Source organism: Pygocentrus nattereri, chromosome 10, assembly GCF_015220715.1.
Source record: "Pygocentrus nattereri isolate fPygNat1 chromosome 10, fPygNat1.pri, whole genome shotgun sequence".
Taxonomy (NCBI): Eukaryota; Metazoa; Chordata; class Actinopteri; order Characiformes; family Serrasalmidae; genus Pygocentrus; species Pygocentrus nattereri.
The window spans coordinates 38,332,719-38,353,960 of record NC_051220.1 but is presented as its reverse complement, the minus strand read 5'-3'; the positions used below and the strand labels follow the sequence as shown (position 1 = coordinate 38,353,960).

Genomic DNA, 21,242 nt, shown 5'->3' with positions numbered 1-21,242 from the left:
TTCTCAGTTTTTCACATATTTAGAAAATGCCTGTAGTCCGTTACGTCTTTACATTGTGTAAATTTCATGATGAATGGATCAAAAGAAACATCCCAAAATGACAAAAAGGTAATGTAAGTTAATGTAAGCAGATTTTTCTTGGTTAGTAAAATTTTGCACGATATAAAATTTTTCACATTACATCAAAAACTCATCAAAAAAGTCAATGATAAAAAATAAAAACAGGAATATATCACTTAGTACTTAAGTATTTATGGGACACAAAGCGTGCCATATGTGTATATGTAAGTACATAAGTAATAATAACTCGCATATCTATTTTACACATATATAAAGGCACATCTCTGCCTCTCTCTCTCTCCCTCTCTCTCTGCCCCGTTCCCTGTTATCTGATGGCAGTGTGTCGTGGCTGTCAGCGCTGAGTGATCTAGCTGTGGCCGATTGTACGTTTCCACACATGTAAATAACCTTTTTCAGCAGTTCAAGGTGGGCCGCTGCTCCACTGCCATTTGTTTATTTTATTACCATAGACTGAGGGATGGGCACCGCTGGCTGCTCCAGGCGGAGAAAAGCAATAAATAACGACCTTTCTGCCGGAATTATAATCACCAAAGTGTTGCCATGGCACAACTCCGTACATTCTTGCTCCGAACGGCAGGGGAGCATCCAATCATACGCAGGACATATGGACCCTGCCCTGGCCTGCCACTGCATATGCTGAGGAAAAGAGGCTGCGATAGTGCAAAGAGCAGCTACAACTCAATACACGATGAGTTTGCTGGGAAATTACAGCCAATTTCATGGAGAAACTGCTGTACATATCGATCACACATTACATAGTGCAGCCTAAAGAGAGGCATACATAGAGCCTAAAGTTAATAAATAAAAATATAGATTGTTTTTACTGGTACAGTCTTCTGTAACTGTACCTGTTTACCAATACAGACACTAAAAAATGAATAATGACCACTACCGGTACGTTATTGCTTGTTGTGTTTATTTAGATGTAGTTTCATAGAATTTAAGTAGCAAATCTCTGCTGCTTCTAAGATGCTTCTCTTTCTGGGTCGCGGGGGAACGAAACCTTATATCTCCAAAACGGTAAGTTTACAGGAGAAGAAAAAAAACGTTTTATTTTTAATGCAAGTCAATGGAACCAGACGTCTTTCCAAGTCATTTTGGGTCATTTCTTTTGGTCCATTCATTGTGAAATTTGCACACAGTGTAAAGGACCACAGGCATCTTCATTACGCCTAAAACTGAAAAATGACAAAATCAGAGATACAAAGTTTCATTCTGACAGCAGCAAAATTCTATTGCTCATGAACAAAAGTAATTTATAGCATGAAATATGTCTTTACTGTCTTCTGTCTATGTATGCCTATTTGTTCAACATATCGTTGCTGTCAGAATTAAGTCTAGTACCTCTAAAATGGTAACTGGTTACAAAAAGGTGGGAAAAAAGCATTATTAGCCTTTAATAATAAACTGATTTTTCAAAACTTCTGCATAATTCAGTATTTGAGATGTAAACGAATGCCATTCAGAGGGGTTTGGTGTGAAATGGTTCATTGTAGACTTATTTACAGTGGCGGTGATAGGAACCAGGGGTCGCCATGACTACAACACAAATATGGACATTTTGTTTCCCATCCAAAACCACCACTGAACCTACACATATTCTGGGGTTTTAAATGTAATGTTGATGATGGTAAAATAATGTTAACTCTGACATAAAACACTTCCTCTGGGGACTATTTTACCTAATAGGGGGCATTCGTGGGCTCGAGGTTAGGGAACCAGCCTTGTGACCGGAAGGATGCCGGTTCGAACCCACTTGGCTGACGGTCCATGACTGAAGTGCCCTTGAGCAAGACACCTAACCCCCAACTGCTCCCCGGGCACCGTGAATAGGGCTGCCCACTGCTCCAGGCAAGTGTGCTCACTGCCCCCTAGTGTGTGTGTTCATTAGTGTGTATGTTGGTGTTTCCCTGCATGGATGGGTTAAACGCAGTGACAAATGGTTGTTACTTCTAATTTATATTAAAAATGATGTTTTAGGCCAGAATTTAATTTCAAAACTGTAGTAGGCATTGTATTTATAATCATCTCACGTGTAAGGGAGTCTCTTAAAGGCATTAAAGTCTTCAGACATCAGGTTCCAGTCTCCACTGCTGTGAGCAGTTGGCAACTTTCTCTAGAAAGGAGCATTTCACATGAAACCACTATAAATGACTACATCTTAAAGATTCAATTATGCAGAAATTTCAGAACATTGGTGAAATCGCCCTGCAATGTAATACGCTTTAATGCCAGGTGTTTTGCAGCCTTTCTGTAGGTCTATTCATCATAAAGTGTGCACAGAATGTAAAAGGCAGCCGTCACTTTCACATTGTGTCAAAAATATAAAGAAACACCGAAGCAATGATTTGTGAACAGCGATAATATGTTTACCATCGTTTCAGTATTCAAAACTTCCAAAAGACACTGAGAAAATATTTAAGGCAGAATGTTTTTTCTGGACTTTTCTCCTGGCTTGATTTCTGACACGTAGGTGTTCACGCACACAAGCAAACTGATCATAATAACATCCCTGCGTTTCCAATCCACTCTTGAAAATCTGCATTCGGCGGTAACCTCGGAGAAATTACTGTCAGTGGTCAGATTGCAGCTGCAATCTCTCGCCTCAGATGTACTGTAAACCAATTCACAATCAGGCGGGATGAATCCAATCAGAGAGGGTGGTGCAACAATCTAGGTCAGTTTTCAAAATGACTGCCACAGGCAATAAGATTAAGGAGCACAGCAATTCAGTGAAAGACGCACCACTAACCCGGCCTGAAAGGAACGCTTTTTCTCGCCTGCTTTCTCTCTTCTTCCTCACCGCGGAGCTAATGCTTATTTTTCCTGCTCATTTTTTTATGATGAGGACATGAAAAAGAGGGCATTATGTATCTTTGTATCAAAAGTACAGTGGGTGATTTAGTATAGAAAAAAAAAAACTTTTTTCTTCCCCCCCTACACCCGGCCGCCAAACCCCTCCTCGTACACACACACACTCACTTTCTCTCCCATTTCTAAAGCTTAACTTCATTGTCTCAAACCCTTTCTTTCATCTTAAGACAAAGATTTATGTAAATCTTTGGGCCCGGCGTTAATGCGTGGCGCACTGTGAGAAATAGCATCCCTAAATCGCCGTATTGTTGTTGAAAATGACAAGGCAGCCTCCTAATCCCACAATGCGATCATCCAAATGTGTCATAATGCTCTGTGTAGGCAGGCAAATCTGAATATCAAAAAGGCACCACGCACCTCGCCAGTGCCTTCAGTTGTTCACAGCTGTTTTTTTCTTTTTTCTTTCCTTTTTTTTCTTAAAGAACTCACCCCATCCTCACTTAAGGAGGAAGTTTGAGTGACTGCCTTGGTGCAGTTAAAAGGAATCCTGCTAGAAACAGCATAGTTTTCTTTCTTTGTCTCACTTTGGGTGCGCTTTTACAGTTTTTATTTTTTGCGATTATTATTTCTTCTGATTCAAACAGCAGTGCTTTTTTTTTTTTTCATTGCTTACTATTCCGCTAGCTGCACTTAATCCCGACAGTCACAACTGTGACTAAAAATATGTTTGTAAGTGCTTAAATGTGCTTTCTGCTGAACACTAAACTATAAATGAAACGATGGATCATTTTTGTTTTATATAAACATTTTTACATTGGTAGTGTCTCAGGTCACATGACCAGAGCCAACTACTTCAGCTGTGCACCTGAGAAAAATGTATCAAAGCTCTACAAAAGGAAGTCAATAAAACATGTTACACTGCAGGTACTACCATATTTGATACATAAAATCTTTAACAGGGTTTGTTAAACGAAGCTGCTGGTGTTCTCAGAACGAAGGACTGACCACCACAGAGTCCAGACCTCAGCATCAATGAATGTGTTATTGGGATAACTTGGATTGTGAGAGGCAGAAAATGTGACCAACATCTAAGACTGAACTTTGGAGAACTGGAGGAGTGCAAAAGCATCCATGAAGATTTAAAGGGAGATTCTGAAAATAAAGCAATTGTTACATTTTGTTGCTTTTTCCAGACTCTAAAAAAAGGAATAACTTGTATTTAATAGTTGTTTTGACCGGAAATGTATTTAAATGGAACTGTATGCCTGTAAACATTACATTTCATTTAAGCAGAAGCTCTTATCCATTGTACTTTGCCTTGGTGCGAGTAGGGCAGTGAAGCGTGTCGTCCACTGAGAACTTCAAACCAGCGAATTAGATGTGACTACATTTGAACTGAAAGCCTTTTGTTTCTGAACATAGTGCCGTGAATTTGGGGATGAAACAGGTTAACAGTGATAGCTTTTAGACTTTTCAGCACTTGCAATAAAACATCTCGGGCTCACTTGGTCGGACGAAGGATATTCCGACGTTCCCGCACCAGCAGTCATTTCTCCACAGCTTCAACTTGAGATGGAACATTTCTCGAGGCTCAAATTGATTTGAATGTCTTTGATTAGTTTTCTTGTCATCCTGCAAGAAAGAGCACAGTTTTCTTTCTTTGTCTTACTTTGTGTGTGCTTTTACAGTTTTTATTATTTTTATGATTATCACTTTTTCTAATTCAAAGAATGGTGCTTTTTCTCAGTGTGTCATCTGCTGAGATGCTAGACTTCAAACCAGTAACTATGTGGGACAACATACGAATTAAAACCAATTATATTTGTTTCTGAACATCCTGCCGTTTTTCTCAGTACTGGTATTTTAACCCTCTGCCATCACACTCCCACTGACCCTGAGCAGAAGCCCAAGCGGTGTGCAGTTTTTTCATAGGGTTGTCCAAAGAGTAAAGCTTATGTACGCATGTACCAGCAAAGATTTGGGGATGAAACAGGTTAACAGTGATAGCTTTAAACTTTTCAGCACTTGCAATAAAACATCTCGGGCTCACTTGGTCGGACGAAGGATATTCCGACGTTCCTGCACCAGCAGTCATTTCTCCACAGCTTCAACTTGAGATGGAACATTTGTCGAGGCTCAAATTGATTCGAATGTCTTTGATTAGTTTTCTTGTCATTTGTCATGTGGTTGGAGCTGTCAGAGGAAGAGGAGGAGGAGAGAGAGAGCGCTTTTGGAAACAGCCATGAAACAGCCATGCCAATCAATTGGACAAGGACAAGTTGGGTGAATAATAATGGTAATAATTACAACACAAGTCTGGGGAATCCCCTGATTCGCCATGACTCCCTCATTGAACCATCCTCCACTGAGACTTTTTCTCTACTATAATAATGAAGTGAGCCAACCGCACACTACCCCACCCCCACCCCCACCCTCTTTGAGGTATGTACATGGTGAAAAAAAAAGTCCAAACCTTAGGCTGAGTTTTATTTACTCAGGGTCTCTTTGAAAGCGTTTTGAAAAGGGCTCCCTCCCTCCTGTCCGACGGTAAATTCCTGGGCCGTCGCTCCAGGCCCGGTGGGGGGATTTAGAGGGAGAGAATAGCTGTGTTGATCTGGAAGTCTTAAGCAGCACTGTACCTGTCAACATGCGTGCTCTTAAGACGCACAACCGTGGCTTAAGTCACTTGAAGTTGCCTTTTAATGAGAGGGGTGGGGGGCGCGACGGCGTCAGGATGAAGCACAAATAACTCCATACCATAATAACTCCTGTGGCTTTAATCCCACTGCTGTTTATGTAATGGAAATAAGCAAAAGCAGGTTCATTAGTGGACGGGTTATAATCTATAATAGGACTCTACAAAAGTCATAGACCACAATTCATTTCTTTGTCATTCAAATAAGTGGAAAACTGGTTTCCAAAACTGGAGGTCAAAAGCTACATAGAAAATGGGGCTCCTTACAACCACCTGGGATACCTGGTGGACAACAAGACTGCTCCCATCAGATAAACAGCACGTCTTTGAAAGAGAGGAGAAAATCAAGCTGCTTCAGATCTGAAAACATCCACAGGTGTGTTTGTCCATCCCTCCACTGTGAGAAGACGACACAGTGAAAGGAGGTGTAGGTGCTATATTCCAACATTTCTAACATGCAGTGGATTGATTATTGATTTTGATCAATGTACCATATATTTCAATAGTTAATAGTCAAATAGCTCTTGCCAGACCTAAACAGACCACAGGAATTAGGACTGCACAGTTATTTATTATATGGACTGTATGCATTATGCAACTGCAAATATGCCTTTCAAAATCTTACTGGTAACCTCAATAAGATTTAGACTAAATACACAGTGCATTTAATCAACAGCAGCAACCAGCGCATGACAATTGTAATATTCCTTGCACTGATATGCATTTTTGACTGGCAATAAAATCAGTAAGAAGTGGTCTCTGACTTTTGCACAGCAACGTACAGACAAGCATGAATGCATACTCACTTACTGTCTCTCTCACACACACACACACACACACACACACACACACACTCACACATTCTCTGCAGTTAGACTTGTCCTCTCCTCCTGTTATGATGTGAATGGATAGCCTAATAGGAATACAGGCCTTTTCAGTCAGAGAGATTAAATGAAATATTAACAGCCTCGCTCCCCCTCTTCCTCGGCTATCTCTTTGCCACGTTTGACAAATAAAGTCCTTTTACGCATAGATTTTGTCTCAGTTATTGAACTTTTATTGCACCCCGCTGATTTCTTTTCTCATGGTAGAAAAAACATTTTAATCGCTGCGCTTCACGCTCTTCCTCTGGAGCCTCGTCTTTAAAATTATTGCATCATGCGCTGACCTGAGTTATCTGCTCATGCTCATTACATGGTGATTACTGTATATAGGCTCGATCTGAAACATGTTTAAAGAACAAAAAAGACGTTCTAAGTTGTTTTACACTGCTGGAGAGATCAGATGTAACAGTATGTAAAGCTTTGGCTGGAGTCTGTCTTCATCTTGTGCTAGTTTATGAATTAATTAGATGAAGAGAAATAGAAAGTTGTGGAATTCGGATCTCAGAAAGTTTGTAGAGGTGGAATGAAGATGTTTGGGCTGCACCCGTTAATGTAGAGTCAGTTTCTGAGTTTTAAGCTGCTAAAGTATATGCGTAAAGATATGTTGACACCCCTCCTATTGAGTCCAGGTGTTTCAGCCACACTCATTGCTTATAGCTGTAAATAGTCAAGCACGTTTCTATGCAGCCTCCCTAGACAAACACTGGCAGTAGAATGGGTCGTACTGAAGAGCTCAGTGATTTTAAACATGGTGCTGTAAAAGATGCCACCTTTCTGACAAGTGAATCTGGGAAATTTCTGCCCTGCTAGATCTGCCCCAGTCAACTGTAAGTGCTATCATTGTAAAAGGAAGCATCTATGAGCAACAATAATTCAGACACAAAGCGATAGACCACACAAACTTACAGACGGAGTGCTGAAGTGCATAGTCTAAAATAGCGTCTGTTGAATCGTTCACTATAGAGTTCCAAACTGCCTCTGGAAGCAACATCAGCTCAAGAACTGTGTGTCAAGAGCTTCATAAAATAGGGTCCGTGGCTGAGCAGCAGCATACAAATCTAAGATCTCTATGTGCTATGTCAAGTGTCAGCTGAAGTGATGTGAAGCACACCGCCACTGGACTCTGGATTTTATTCAATGCAACTCTGTGGCAGCAGTTTGAGGAAGGCCGTTTCCTGTTCCAGTGTGGCTGTGCTGCTGTGAACAAAGTGAGTACCTTAAAGACATGGTTTGATGAGTTTAGCATGGAGGAACTCCAGTAGCACAGAGCACAGAGCCCAGATCCCTGACTTCAACCGCACTGAATGTGTTTGGGATAAACTGAGACATTGATTGCGAGCCAGGCCTTCTTGTCCAACAACAGGGCCTGACCTCACAGATGCTCTCTTGACTGAATGGACACAAATTCCCACAAGTGCAGCTTTACAGTCACATTGGTAATTAATTTCCTGGACGTCCATCAGTGAGTTGTTACAATACTCCACACTCCACTTCCGTGAAGAGAGGAGACTGTTATAGCCACATGGCCATGGTTTTTGGGTGTTCATCAAGTTATATGCCGTCATATAATCACATAAGTGTGATTGTCAGGTGCCCATATACTTTTGCTCATATAGCATAATGGCACTCCAGCTTGAATTAAGTAATTAGTCATTTGTAATGGATTACTTTTTTTGAGTAACTGAATTTGGGTGCGCACTCACTCAGAAACTGTTACAGTGCATCCAACAATAAAGGCAGTACGGAGCTTCTTGTATACCCCATGTGTCAGACACAAGACACAAATCAGGCCTGTGGCACAATCCTATTCAGCCCACAAAATGATTTTAATTTTCTCTTAATATTAGACCATTTCACTACAGTTCCCAGTATGCACTGCAACGTAACATGCTCGTGTCTAGCTCAAGCAAATGGGCAGTTTTAAAAAAAACTGAGGTACATTGAGGACATATAAAGAGGTTTAACAGTTATCTGCAGCTAATGTAGTCTGTTGTTTTGTAGAAAACAATTTCTTTTTATGTAAAATCATTTTTGAATCGTTCAAGTACTCAGTGCCTTTTTTTGCTGTTGTAGTTTTGGCACATTTTGCACAAACAATAGCCAGTTGGGGTTATGTTAAGCAAAAAATGTTAAGCAAAAATAAAATATAAACACAGCTGGCACGTGGATTTGTTGAGATTTTTAATATGGCCCTTTTATTGGTTGAGTTTGACACCCCTGTTGTATACAGTGATAGACAACACAGTGGCACACAGAAAGCTCCAAATCCACATGCTGCTCCAGTTTATTATGACCAGGGGACAAAAACAAAGTCACTGAATGTATCACAGATGACACGTTAGGCAAGACAGCGTTAAAGATATTAAAGGCTTGTAAAGGTGTGGAGAAGAGCGAGTTTGATTGTTTGAATGTCGTTCTCGTCTGGATGAGTATAAGTTGTGCCTACTCTCGTTTACACATGACTCAATTGGAATGTAAAGAGAGAGCCAAAGTCCCCTTAAACCCCCCTTACTCACTCTCTCTCTCTTCCCCTTCACTGGGAATAATCCCCCCTACGGGGGACTTCAAAGAGCAGGCCAGTCAGGGATAGGCTTAATTACCCTTTTGCCTTGAAACTGATGCCAAATCAAAAACTCGTCCTGGTCTGCTTCAGTTCTGTCTCAACAAGCCTAATTCCGCCACTGGAATTCATTTTATATAGTTTTGGAAGAAATCTATATGAATACATGTAATTCCCACAGGAGTCATCACGTTTAATGATCCTTTCAGTGTTCATTGATTTGTTGCTGATAAGTTTCTTCCAGTTTTACTGATTTATGGGAGACGAAAAAGCCAATGAAACACTGTTTAAATTAGCTACTGTGTAAGAGTCAATAACTAAGGTCAACAATCTCTATGTGTGATTCCTGGCCTGGGCAATTATATTAGTCATTATCCCTGACAAATTACATATACTTTAGAATAGGAAAATTGTTCCACTTAGTGAAGAAAAATGGTTCATCTGAATAAAAGTAAGTAAGAGGTGCATAGTGATTATGCTTGCGTGGAAATATGACTCAACTCATACTCAAAGGTGGAGCCGCCTGTCTAAAAAATTACTGATAATTCAACATAAAGTGTATCAAAGATAAAACTGAACATTTAAACAAAGTAATCAAATGCATTCTTTCATTGGTGTTGAATTTTTTGGCATTTTAGCAGATACTCTTACCTAGAGTGACCTCATGTTACTGATATAAGTGAATGCAGCATTGGGAGTCTAGCCCAAGGACTCTCATTGGCATAGTGAGATGTGCTTGCCTAGGCAGGGAACTGAATCCCAATCTGCCACATGGAGGGTGGTGTAACCCACTAATCACTACACGAAGCATCTGTGGTACAGTGATTTATTGATGGTAGAGAGATGATTCAGCATAGTTGTTGATAGTTTCATTTTTCAATGATTTGACTGGATGTTTAATAAAAGCAATGCATTCTAATGCCAGTTGGCAAGAGAGAAAGAAAAGGATTTCTTGACCTTTGAGGTTTGTAATGAAATCTTAGATGATCTGTGTGAAAATTTAAAGAGTAAAAAGTGTTTTCTCTTCTTTTTGAAATGGAGTTGTATAAAATACTATTCACTTTTAGTAAAGCACAAATCTTCCACAGTAATACTTATAAATACATTATCGCTGTCCAAAGAAATCCATGTGTATCCATTTTTGTTGATTTGTATTTTTCTACATCATTTCACCACATCCACAGTCCTTTATATAGTGTGATAAGTCCATGATGAATGGACCAATAGAAATGCTTTAAAATCACTTGGAATAAAATCTATTTACATTGACTTACATTGAAAGGTAAGAGAGTTTTTGCCCTCTCCTGTAAAGTTACTATTTTGGTGACAGCGATGAAATCTAGAGTATACTCAAGTATCATAACCTGTTTAGTTCATTGAAACTCTTTTGTACAAACTAACTAAAAACTAAGATAATTTGTCTTAACTTTGTTTATTTGTTGTTTGGTTGACTTTAAATCGTTTAAAGCACAGGTTAACAGAATGCAGCGCTGATCTTAGCAATTCAATTAGTTCAAAATTTTAAGGTATGTTAAAATAACAGCTACGGTGTATCTGGAGATTCTTCCCTCACTTTGCCATCCTCTTTCCCTCCGTTTGCTTTAGATGTTAGATGAGGGCTTGTAACCTCAGCCATTTCTTTTTCTTTTTTTTTTTCTGTGCTGCTGAGTGAAGTGTGAAAGCCCCGTGGGCTGAGCTGGAGGGCTGTTTGATGGCTGGCCGGGGGAACGGCGGTATTTAACACCGCGGAGAGTTGAGCATGAGCAGGGGCTTAATGACAGCGGCGCTAATTCAGCACCCAGAGGCCTAGCGGGCACCTGCGGAGCCGGCCGTCACTCAGCTTCAGCTTAGCCACCCTCGACAGGTCCCGAAAGGGAAGGGGATCCGCATCCCTCCAGCTCCGGCTCCTGCTCACCCGCCGCTGAACACTGACACTCACGTCAAAGCCACTCTCTCCACCAAAAAGACCCCGCCTCACACACCAACCACGCTGCCTCAGCATGGGTCTGAGCGACGCTGTTCAAATGCATCTTTCAGTGGGGGGTTCGGCCGCGCTTGGATGTTTAGACTGTATAAAATGTCAGAACCACAGCTGCATTTTGCTCCTTTCTGATGGCCGTTCTGTCCAATTCGCCTGAGCTTTGTGACAACACTGTAGTCAACATGACCAATACAATCAGTGCATTTAACCTCCTGAACTGCAGGCTTCAAAGAACCACTGTAAACTACCCAGGAACGACTATGGAGCCTTATAATACATACATTACGTAGAAACTGTAGAAATATATGGTCCTAAATGGCTCTTCACTTGGATGCACTATTTTAAGAGAAAGCCTTAATAGGTATATAGTAGAGGTTTTTAATCCCTTAATCCCTATGCTTTATCACATCCCTATTACGTACATTACAAGTACCTGAATAACTCAAGTAAACCATAAATCTTTAAAATGATATTTCAGCATAGTAAACAAAGCATCCTTGCTCAGGTCATTTCCACCCTGGCAACCTATTTAGTTAACGGACACTTCAATAGCGGATTAGTATTACATAATAATTAGACAATAATTTATATTATATAGGTTTTTTATTACATCATAAGGCTTATTTTTCATACTACATAATGACGTAAAACAATGCAAACCGGTTGAGGTTTCCTCAGATTATTGAAGTGTGTAATGAAAACCCAGTGGTTCTTCCATAGTATTAAGCCAACAGCCCCTTTCAGTTACCTTTGCTTTTAAGAGTGTAGTTAAGATAGTGAGGAACTAAAGGAGGAGTTGAAGACATATGGCTTAAAACATACTAAAGAAATAAAGTGTCTTTACCCACAGCAGAGCATCCTTAAGGAATGACTGGTTTATCCAGATCCCAGATTTTGACCTTCGGGTTTAGTATTCAGTGTCTAACATCAGCTACTCAGTAACTACCATGTAACTAATGTGTAAGTACTAATTATGTGAGTGGAGTGAGGAATTTGATGTGGACCCATATAGTGACCCTGACAGTTCAGTGCCTTAAGAGAAGGCGTTGTCCAGTCCCACAGTGTGAATGTTTGAACAGAAGAAAAGCATTTATTATTTTTATTATTATTCCTGACCTCCATACCTAAAGTTGTCTCCTGATATTCCACGTAAGAAGAGGAAGGAATGAAAGTAGGTCTAAGATCTATGTATATATGGGCATTTAAGCAGGACCCTGGAGAATGCGAGAGAACGTAGGAGCTCGGCTCAGATGGGCCAGGCAGGCTGAGCGCTCTTCAAAGCGGCTCTTCTCAGGGAGTCATTTTTAGATATCAGGGCTTGATACATTTTGGGAGCAGTTTGAAAATACCCATAGCGTGACAGGCAGATTGATATGTTTCTGTATGAGTGTGGTCAGTCTGAGTGGCATTAAATGACTCTAATTGCAGCCTCCGGTTGGAGGCGAGCCCTTTGATGTTAGATACACATGTTAGGGAAACACATATAGACTAAAGATGGTTAGCGCTGTTCTCTTAATGCCACCAGTCCCCTTAAAGTTTATTTGATAACTGGATGTATATTGTAGGTATGACTGTGTGATTAAACATAATTACTGTTTTGACAAATCATTCACTTTTACCTTCTCTATGAACTGGCAAGTGTTTCCAAAGGCTCCGTAGAACCAATGAAGCATTTTGCAATCGTGTAAAGGTTTGTTATTGTTCAGTTAAGTCCACTTTTTTATTTATTTATGTATTTGTGTCATGTGGAAAGGGCTGCTGTGATAAGCCATTACTCTATTTTATGATTATCTGGCAATCTGCATGATGATCATTCATATTTCATATTATTCTACTTTATTAGAGCAATGATGATGTTTCATAGACACGCTGAGTTTAACATACTGGGGGGGAAGCAAATATAAAATGTGGCCTGCGCAAACGTTATAAGACAGTTTACGTGTATATTTCACATTTTCTTTTTTCCAATATGATAAACTCAGCAAATAAACAGAAAGTGTGTACTTATTGTCTCTTATATACTACTTTTTATGTCGGAACAAAACCTCAAATCTCCATTTTTGTTGTTTTTCAGTTTTTGACATGATTTGAAAAAGCCTGTTGTCCTTCACACTGTGTGCAAATTTCATGATGAACAGACTAAAAGAAACAGCCCAAAATGATGCAGAAAAAAGTCTGGTTCCATTGACTTACATTAAAAGTAAAGTAGGTTTTTTCCTTCTCCTGTAAAGTTACAGTTTTCAAGATACGAGGTTTTGTTCTGACAACATCGATATATTATACACACACACACACACACACACACACACACACACACACACACATACTCTCTGATTACAATATATCCGTACAGTATATAGACTCCTTGATTACTAACATTATTGATAATGGCAACCCAAATCGTGTGTGTGCGACTGAGAAAGAGAGATAACGAATTACTGTGATACCTCAACTGATTACTCCGACACTTCGGAGCTGATCCGTCTAGACACTGACAAGTGCACGTGGAGTGAGGTTGGAGGTTTTTTTTGTTTTTTTTTTACTTGTTGGAAACAAAATGATGACACAAATGAGCAATAATGAGTTAGACAAGTAAAACAGTTTGTATTTGTGCTCTATTCTTCTCATGCTAAGAGAGCTGCACTTTGCAGACCCCATAAAGAACCGGGTTTTACACTCAGAATCGAACAGACAGGGCTCGGGGGTGGGGTGGGGGGTGGTGGGGGGTGGGGGGCAGACGGGTAAAAGAAAGAAAAAAAAGAAAAAAGAAAAAAAAGACAGTTTTGCTGCCAGTGCCAGTCAGAACACGCACAAATCAAATGAAAACAAAGATGAAACAAGGTCTGGGTAAGCATTAAAAAATTATTTACAACCAATATAATAGTGAACAAAACATTTACTTTCATATATGTAGCTACAGTAAAAGGCTGCCGAGGCAACCTTTCAATCCCTTCTATACAAGTTTCATTTCGACAAATGCAAATTCTTCCCTTTTTTTTTTTATCCTGCCAAATTGAAATGGATCTACCGTGGCAGCTTCGCGGACTCGCTCGTTAATCTGCACCTTTCGTTTAGATTAGGAAAAAATGACAATGGTACTCATCGTCCGCTCTCTGAACGAGAGATGCACGTACAAGTTCCAAAATACAAGCTCCAGTACAAGAAGACATCGTGTCTACACGTGTAATTCAATCCAGCCATTAAGAGAATCCGTACCAGGTGAAACAAAAACAGATACAGATGACAAGAAATAGTTGTTTTTTTCTTCTGAAAACCAAAAAAAAAACCAACCAAACAAACAAACAAACAAAAAAAAAAAAAACAGTAAGACTTCTTGTGGGGGAATCCTCCGTACACTGCGCTAAGGGAGCTGGCACCCTTAGCCACAAGCTCTGTTTGCAGTTCACTTTTCTTTTTTTTCTTTTTTTTTTTTATCAATTTGTTATTTTCTTACACCCAAGGCAGAAAAAAAGCTACTAAAACTCAAGACTTTTACAGTTACAGTGACAAAAAACATTTTAGAGACCCACAATTTAAATTGGACTGCGAAATAAAAAAAAAAAATAAAGATAATTAAAAAAAGTCTTTTTTTTTTTTTGTCCTTTTCTTTTTGTAAAATGCCCAGGCATTCTCCAATATTACAAATACTGGTATACTTTTACAGTAAACAAGAAAAATGTAATATATATATTTATATTTATATATTTATATATATACTAAAACCCCGTCACCAAAAAAACCAATATACACATAGCCACTGTGGCATTCAGAGAAACTTTGTAAGCAAAAAAAAAAAAGAAAGAAAAAAAGAAAAAACAAAGAAAAAGACAGAAAAAAAGAAGAAAGAAAGAAAAAAATACTTGTTTAAAACACACATACACAGAAATATCATTTTTACCCTTGTACTTGTTTCAATACTGTAAACGTATTTTAAGACAGAGTGCACTAAAGTCTTTTTTTTTTTTTTTTTTTTTTTTTTTTAAAGTTTCTGTAGTTTCCTGATTTTTCGTCCAGTCTCTTCCTTTATCTATTCTGTAGCAAAAGAATCTTCTGGAAAAGAATCTACAATTTTCTTTTTTTATTCTTTTTTTTTTTTATTAACCAAGGGACGCAGTCTCATCCTGAAGTGAGGAATTATACATATATAACGTCTATAACGTGTGTGTTTGTGCCATTATATGTACAAATGCATACATATATACACACACAGACACATCAGTATTGTGCTGGCTACTTTACTTTACCTTTTATTCGACTTTTAAACGAGGTGATCTCCGATTCGTGTACGTTTAGAAGCAGATTAAAACTACACGGACGTTTTTCGCCTTATTTTGTTCAATTCTTTGCTTCACCGAAAGAAAAAAAAGGAAAAAAAAAGGTTGCATTTGTCTTGCAAGACAATAAATAGGAAGATCAGTATTCAAGGCACACTCATGTCAAATTGAATGGCAGTACAAAAACTGTCCAAATAAATTAATTTCACTTTTTATAGTGCCAGCGTTGTGAAAGCCAAGCCTAGTGAACGCTGGCACTTGAATCTCAGATGCTCCCTTCACCCACTAACTCCTTTTTCAGCGTAATTTCTTGCTCAGAAGCCGTTCGTAAAAACAAAATCATAAAGTGCGGGTCAACTGCAAAGAGCTGAGGCGGTTTTTGTTTGTTTGTTTGTTTGTTTGTTTGCTTGCTTTTCTTCTTCGTCTTCACGATATTCCCTCAATTCTATCAATTGTGGTGGCTTGGCCCTCGTGTGGTACAAATCAAGTTGTGAATTAGGCAAAAGGAGTGCTTGAAGACATAAAAAAAAAGAAAAAAAAAGAAAGAAAAAAAAAGGAGGGGAGAAAAAACTCTGCTGTGCATTGTTGCTACTTCTTAGAATGCGTTCAACTACACATCACAGGAAGTCCTGAATGAGAAGAAAGAAAGAAAAAAGAAAGTCTTACTGTTTTAGCCCAACAGATTAGGACAGACACTCTTAGTGTGCAATAGTCTACATACCTGCCCATGACTGGTACACACGGTGACCAAGTTAACCAGATATGCTCATACGCAGAGTTCAGCCATTGTATAATGCAGTAGGAATTTCTCAGAATGACTGGAAGCAAGAATGTTATGCATAGTCATGTGACCACTGTAAACGAATGTGGAGACTGAACACACCCTGCAATCTGGTTAAATTGGTGACACCCAGCTAAAGATGCAAACTCTACAATGACAAACATAAACGGAAGCATACCCAGTCATGTGGGAAAGTTTTAACACCCCCACCCCTCTTCACCACCCTCCCCGGTCGACGTCTTAGCACACATTTTTATCGATTTGCTGAGTTTAACATGTTGGGTGGCCGGGGGGTCAAATATAAAGTGTGCCAAAACTTTTGCACGGTCAGTCTTCATTGTATGCCTTTCCCCAATATGCTAAAATGAGCAAATAAAAAACAAGCATGCATTAAAGAAAAAAAAAAAAACGTGTGCGCTCCCAGTAAAGGATGTGTACTGCCACCATGGTGGGGGTGCCAAAACTTTTGCACACAACTGTAACGTTTAAATAGGCCAGATATTTGAAACAAACCAAAAAAAAACCCAAAAAAAAACAAAAAAAAAAAAAATCAGCTACCCTGCATAATAACTCTCTAGCAACCCATATAGGACTGTATGGCTGAGTGTGCGTGTCTATGTTTAGAAATTAGGCTATTTCTATCAGCAGTGCATTCGTCCAGATACAGATACGTAAATGCCGCGGTAAACAGGTAGTTGGTGGGAATCAGTGCTGGAGCTGGGAGGTCTGAGCCCTGTAATCTGGGCTAAATCTGGCTAAAAAAAAAAAAAAAAAAAAAACACACCAGGTCTGAACGGACTGAACTATCGGAGCGAACGGCTCAGCTTTGATAAGAGCGTGACCAGGAGGAGCCGTGTTAAACGGTCTAAAGCTCACGGCGAGCATCAGGAAGCCACGTGCCATCAGCTGGAATTAGATAAAGAAGCAAAAAAAAAAAAAAAACGGAGAAGGGCACGCTGTGATTAAGCTCGTACACACGGCGGCTGATGAGAGCAAGCGCCTCTCAGGATCAACAGTCTGAGCATGAACTAAAGGACTTATTAAAAACGATCCAGAAGCAAAAGATTGTTTGACTGGCTTTGTCTTGGTTTGGTACTAGGTACCTGAAAGCAGCTGCCTTTGTGATCATCATTTTTTTTTTTTTTTTAAACCATCCCTCCTGCCTGATTTACGGTCAGGAGAGAAAGCAGGATCCTCCAGGTTTACTGTCACATCTGACATTCAGTGCTACATACCCAATTAGATTGAAATCAGTTTACACGACAAGGTCTAAGGATTGTTGTCCGCTTACATGCTATCATGACTAATAAACAAAGGGAAAAAAAGAAAAGAAAAAACAAAAGGAAACAATAATAGCTTTCTCAGTTACGCTTTTCAAAAGAGTGAATTCGGCTTCTCTTCAAGAAATTACATGTAGCTTAAATATACAATTGTATAAGCAGCGGCCTAAAGGTTTCTCAACTCGTTCTCTGTTCTGAAAAAGAAAAATCTCAGGTTGTCTTTCTCTCTGGGTGACGAAAAAAAAAAAAAAAACACATAATAATAATAAAATAAAATTCCCAGCATTTGAAATCATAAGTAAAATAATGAAAAAATAGGAAATAAAATGCACCTGCACATGCCAGAACATTACGAAATCCAATAAATACAGAAATTATTGCACAGTTAAAGGCTCCATTTAAACATCGTCTAATTTATCCACTGATAGACTGATAGACTGAAATAAAACGCCAAATTAGGCAGTTTAGACCCGCTCCAATTACAACTTCCCTTTGCTGCTGTCTTTGTTTTTTTTTCTCAGATGGCAGTTTCTTAGGCAAAAACACAAACTCTAACTCAAATTATTATCACATTATTATTATCATTATTATTATTATTATTCAAAAAGGAAAAACAGAGTATCCAGCTACCCCTTTTGTTTGTAATATTCAAGGAATTGTGAGGCAAAATAGGAAAAACATCTGGCTTAGCTTCTCTCAGCTTGTTCGATTTTGACCTCGTTCGTCATCAAATGTTCCCCGTGCCACTTTTTCATGTGTTTCTCTAGCGTGCTGTAGACGCTAAAGGGCATTTGGCAAATGTCACAGCGGTACACTTCCTTACCGAGCTGCCCGTGCGTCTTCATGTGGCGCGTGAGTTTGCTGCTCTGGGCGCAGGCGTAGTTGCACAGCTCACACTTGTAGGGCCTCTCGCCCGTGTGGCTGCGCCGGTGTACCGTCAGGTTGCTGCAGTTTTTGAACACCTTGCCGCAGAATTCGCAGGTGTCGCTACGCCGGCTCTCTTTGGAGCTGGGCCGGCCTGGCCCTGGGCCCCCGCCTAAATGAGGGGTGCTGCCCCCGCTGGCCGTGCCGCTGCGGCCCGAGAGTCCCCCGTCCAACAGGTCCCCGGGTGGCGTGGAGAACCGCAGACTGCCGTTCTCTGAGGAATGCTCGGATGACGTGGCGAAAGGAGATTGTCTGGAGTCGGTGAAGCCTAGGAAGGGGTCTTTGATGAAGTGCCGCGAAGCCGCGTAGCCCACAAGCCACTGAGAGTAGACGTTTTCGGAAGGGATCAGTGGCGCTGGGGGCATGTCCAAGTCCTTCTCGATTTTGATCCTCTTGTTGGAGTGGGACAGGCTGGGGCTGGTGATGGGCGTGGGCTTGCGGGGGAACAGGCCTGAGAAAGAGTCGCCCGAGCCACAGTTCCTGCCATTGACGGTGGCCCGCTCCACCTGGTCCATCTCCCCGACCACAGAATCCTCATCTCCAGTGTCCCTCTGTCCATCAGAACCCCTCTTAGAGAAGGGAAGCCTCTTCTGATTGTCGATGATCAAGTTATTGTACTGCTGGATGGAGTTCAACCCCACATTTTCTACCATCTTACCCAGAGACAGTCCCTTTTCATCCACAGGGGGTTTAGAACCATTCTCCCGGTTGCGGCTCAGCTCCGAGTCCATGCTGAAATTGGATTCGGGCCTGCTCTCATTTTCCAGCTCCTCTTCTTCCTCTTCCTCTTCCTCCTCATTGTCAGGACCCAGTCCCTCACCCCGGAAGTCCCCATCACGGCCCTTCATTGTCTCCCCGGTGATATCACTGGTACCTGGCTCTGGCGAGCTGGTGGCCGAAAGACCGTCATCTGAGCGACCTGTGATGGATCCCGACTTGTGCATGTGGGTCTTCATGTGGCGCTTGAGCTTGCTGGCCTGTGAGCAGGCATGGTCACACAGCTGGCACTTGTAAGGCTTCTCTCCAGTGTGGCTCCGTCGGTGCACGATCAGGTTGCTCTGGAACTTGAAGGTTTTGCCACAGAACTCGCAGGACTTGCTCTTGTCTTGTGTCTGAGGTGGAGTGGTGCTGCTTGGGGGCATGGGTGGTAGAGGAGGAGTGCTGAGGAAGGGAGACTTGCGGTTGGGCTGGAAGGGGTTGGGGTTGAGCAGGCGGTGCATAGGGTTGGCGCGGCTTGGAGAGAGCGGAGGGGTGGAGTTGTTGTTTCCCGCCAGTTCTCTCAAGCGGCGGGAGAAATCCATGGACTGGGTCTCCATGGCCATGGGCGTCAGGCGCATCACTCTCTCAAAGGCACTGGGATGCTGGGAAATCAAACCCATTTCCTCTGCACTAAGGCGTTCCAGGCGATGGGGGTCTAAATGGTGTCGGGGTGGCGGGCTGACAAAGGGGGGCGTATTGGGGAGACGATTTTCCACAAAGCCTGGAGGGGGGTCCCGGAGCAAAGGCCCGGTCATCCGAAGCAGGTGGAAGGGGTTATTGTCCCCGAGGAAATTGGTGAGAGGAGATTGGGGTATGGATTCAGCACCAACTGGAGGAGGGATGGCGATCCGCGGGGTGAGCGAAGTGTTAGACGGATTGGGCTCCAAATAGATGCGGATCCCGTGTGTGTTCTGGGCGTGCTGCAGGAGGAACCATGCGCTGGCAAACGGCTGCTTGCATGTCGTGCATATGTAGCTCGATGGTTCGTCTCTACCTGCAAGCAAGTAAAGGTACAACAAAGGTCTTTTTACTAAAGATGTTACCTGTAAAATTAATAACATTTTTACCAATAATGTACATTAGGCGGCACCTAAATAACTAAATAATAGCCTATATCATGTACTGTACAACATACACGTATCTGTTGCATTTTGCAAATACTCTTGTTTTGTTACATTGTTCTAAATGAAATAACAGTATATTTGATATTAAAATTAAACATTTACAGAGAGTGGAATATGCAGAAAAAAAAGCTTTATCTTGCACATATAATAAACAAAATTAGCTTCATAACTTCATCTTTACTGGCAAGTAAGTAAAAGACAAAGGCCTTCGCTTGAGACACTCACTTTTAATCTAAATCAAGCAGGACTTGTCACTCATTCCCCCAAAACTACACAGCAAACAACTGTGAAAATCTTAAAAACTCAGTAGAATGCAGTGTTATGCAGCTGGCCTGACTTCAGCACTGCGCAACATGGGGTCACGGAGCGATTACATGTTTTCGCAAAACAAACTTTGCTCTGGGGCATTTGACATGCCTCGAAATTTGCCTCGCACTTTAAGCGGCGGCCTCACTCATCATGCCGTCCCGTGAATAGTGCGGCACATACTTAACAAGCTTGTGACAAGATCATTTCCATACTCGCCTCTGACGGGTTAGCACCACGAGAACATGGCATCTCCAATTTCAACTAGTCTTTAATCTTCCCTCTTACAAATGGTTGAATCATTATAGCAGCACAATGCCAGGCAGAAGCGCTCTAAACTGGGAAACCCTCCGAGCACCGAGGCTGTCCTAAGATGCCAAAGTAATATGCTGCTAAATTGGAAAAGTACAACTTAAAGTGTGATTTAAGGGACTCTTATCACTATCAAACAAATAAACTCGTCCCCTCTAGGAAACAAATAAAAAAAAGAGGAAAAATGGGCACATCAAGATAAATGGTTTCTAATAAAGAGTGAAAATACTGCCTGTGATTTAAGAAGCTGAGGGGAGAAAAAAAGTGGTCTGAGTTTGTTATTCAGTGTTAAAGTCTGTGGCATTTAAAACAGCTTAAGGGTATTATTTGCTCTTCCATTAAGAATTTCTCTGATTTTTTTCCCCCTATTCTATTATTGCTCTCTCTAAAAAAAACACCCCAGCTTTTACTGACATCACAGAGGCAGCACTTTTAACCAAACACACTGAGAGCAGGTTTAAACTTTG

General features: G+C 40.9%; 1 protein-coding gene across 2 annotated transcripts in view; it reads right to left on the bottom strand.

The window, feature by feature from the left end:
• Window positions 1-13,595: 13,595 nt before the first annotated feature.
• Window positions 13,596-21,242, bottom strand: part of bcl11ba (BAF chromatin remodeling complex subunit BCL11B a) — a 73,779-nt gene continuing 66,132 nt past the window's right edge. The window contains exons 3-4 of one of the 2 annotated variants that reach the window (XM_017682449.2): window positions 18,174-20,027; window positions 13,596-15,918 (exon numbers count right to left, since the gene is read on the bottom strand). In XM_017682449.2, the coding sequence (XP_017537938.1) occupies window positions 15,896-15,918; window positions 18,174-20,027 (1,877 nt within the window). In that variant the 3' untranslated portion in view covers window positions 13,596-15,895. Of the gene's footprint in view, window positions 15,919-17,634; window positions 20,028-21,242 lie in introns of those variants that run through there. The other variant, XM_017682447.2, reaches the window with a different exon arrangement.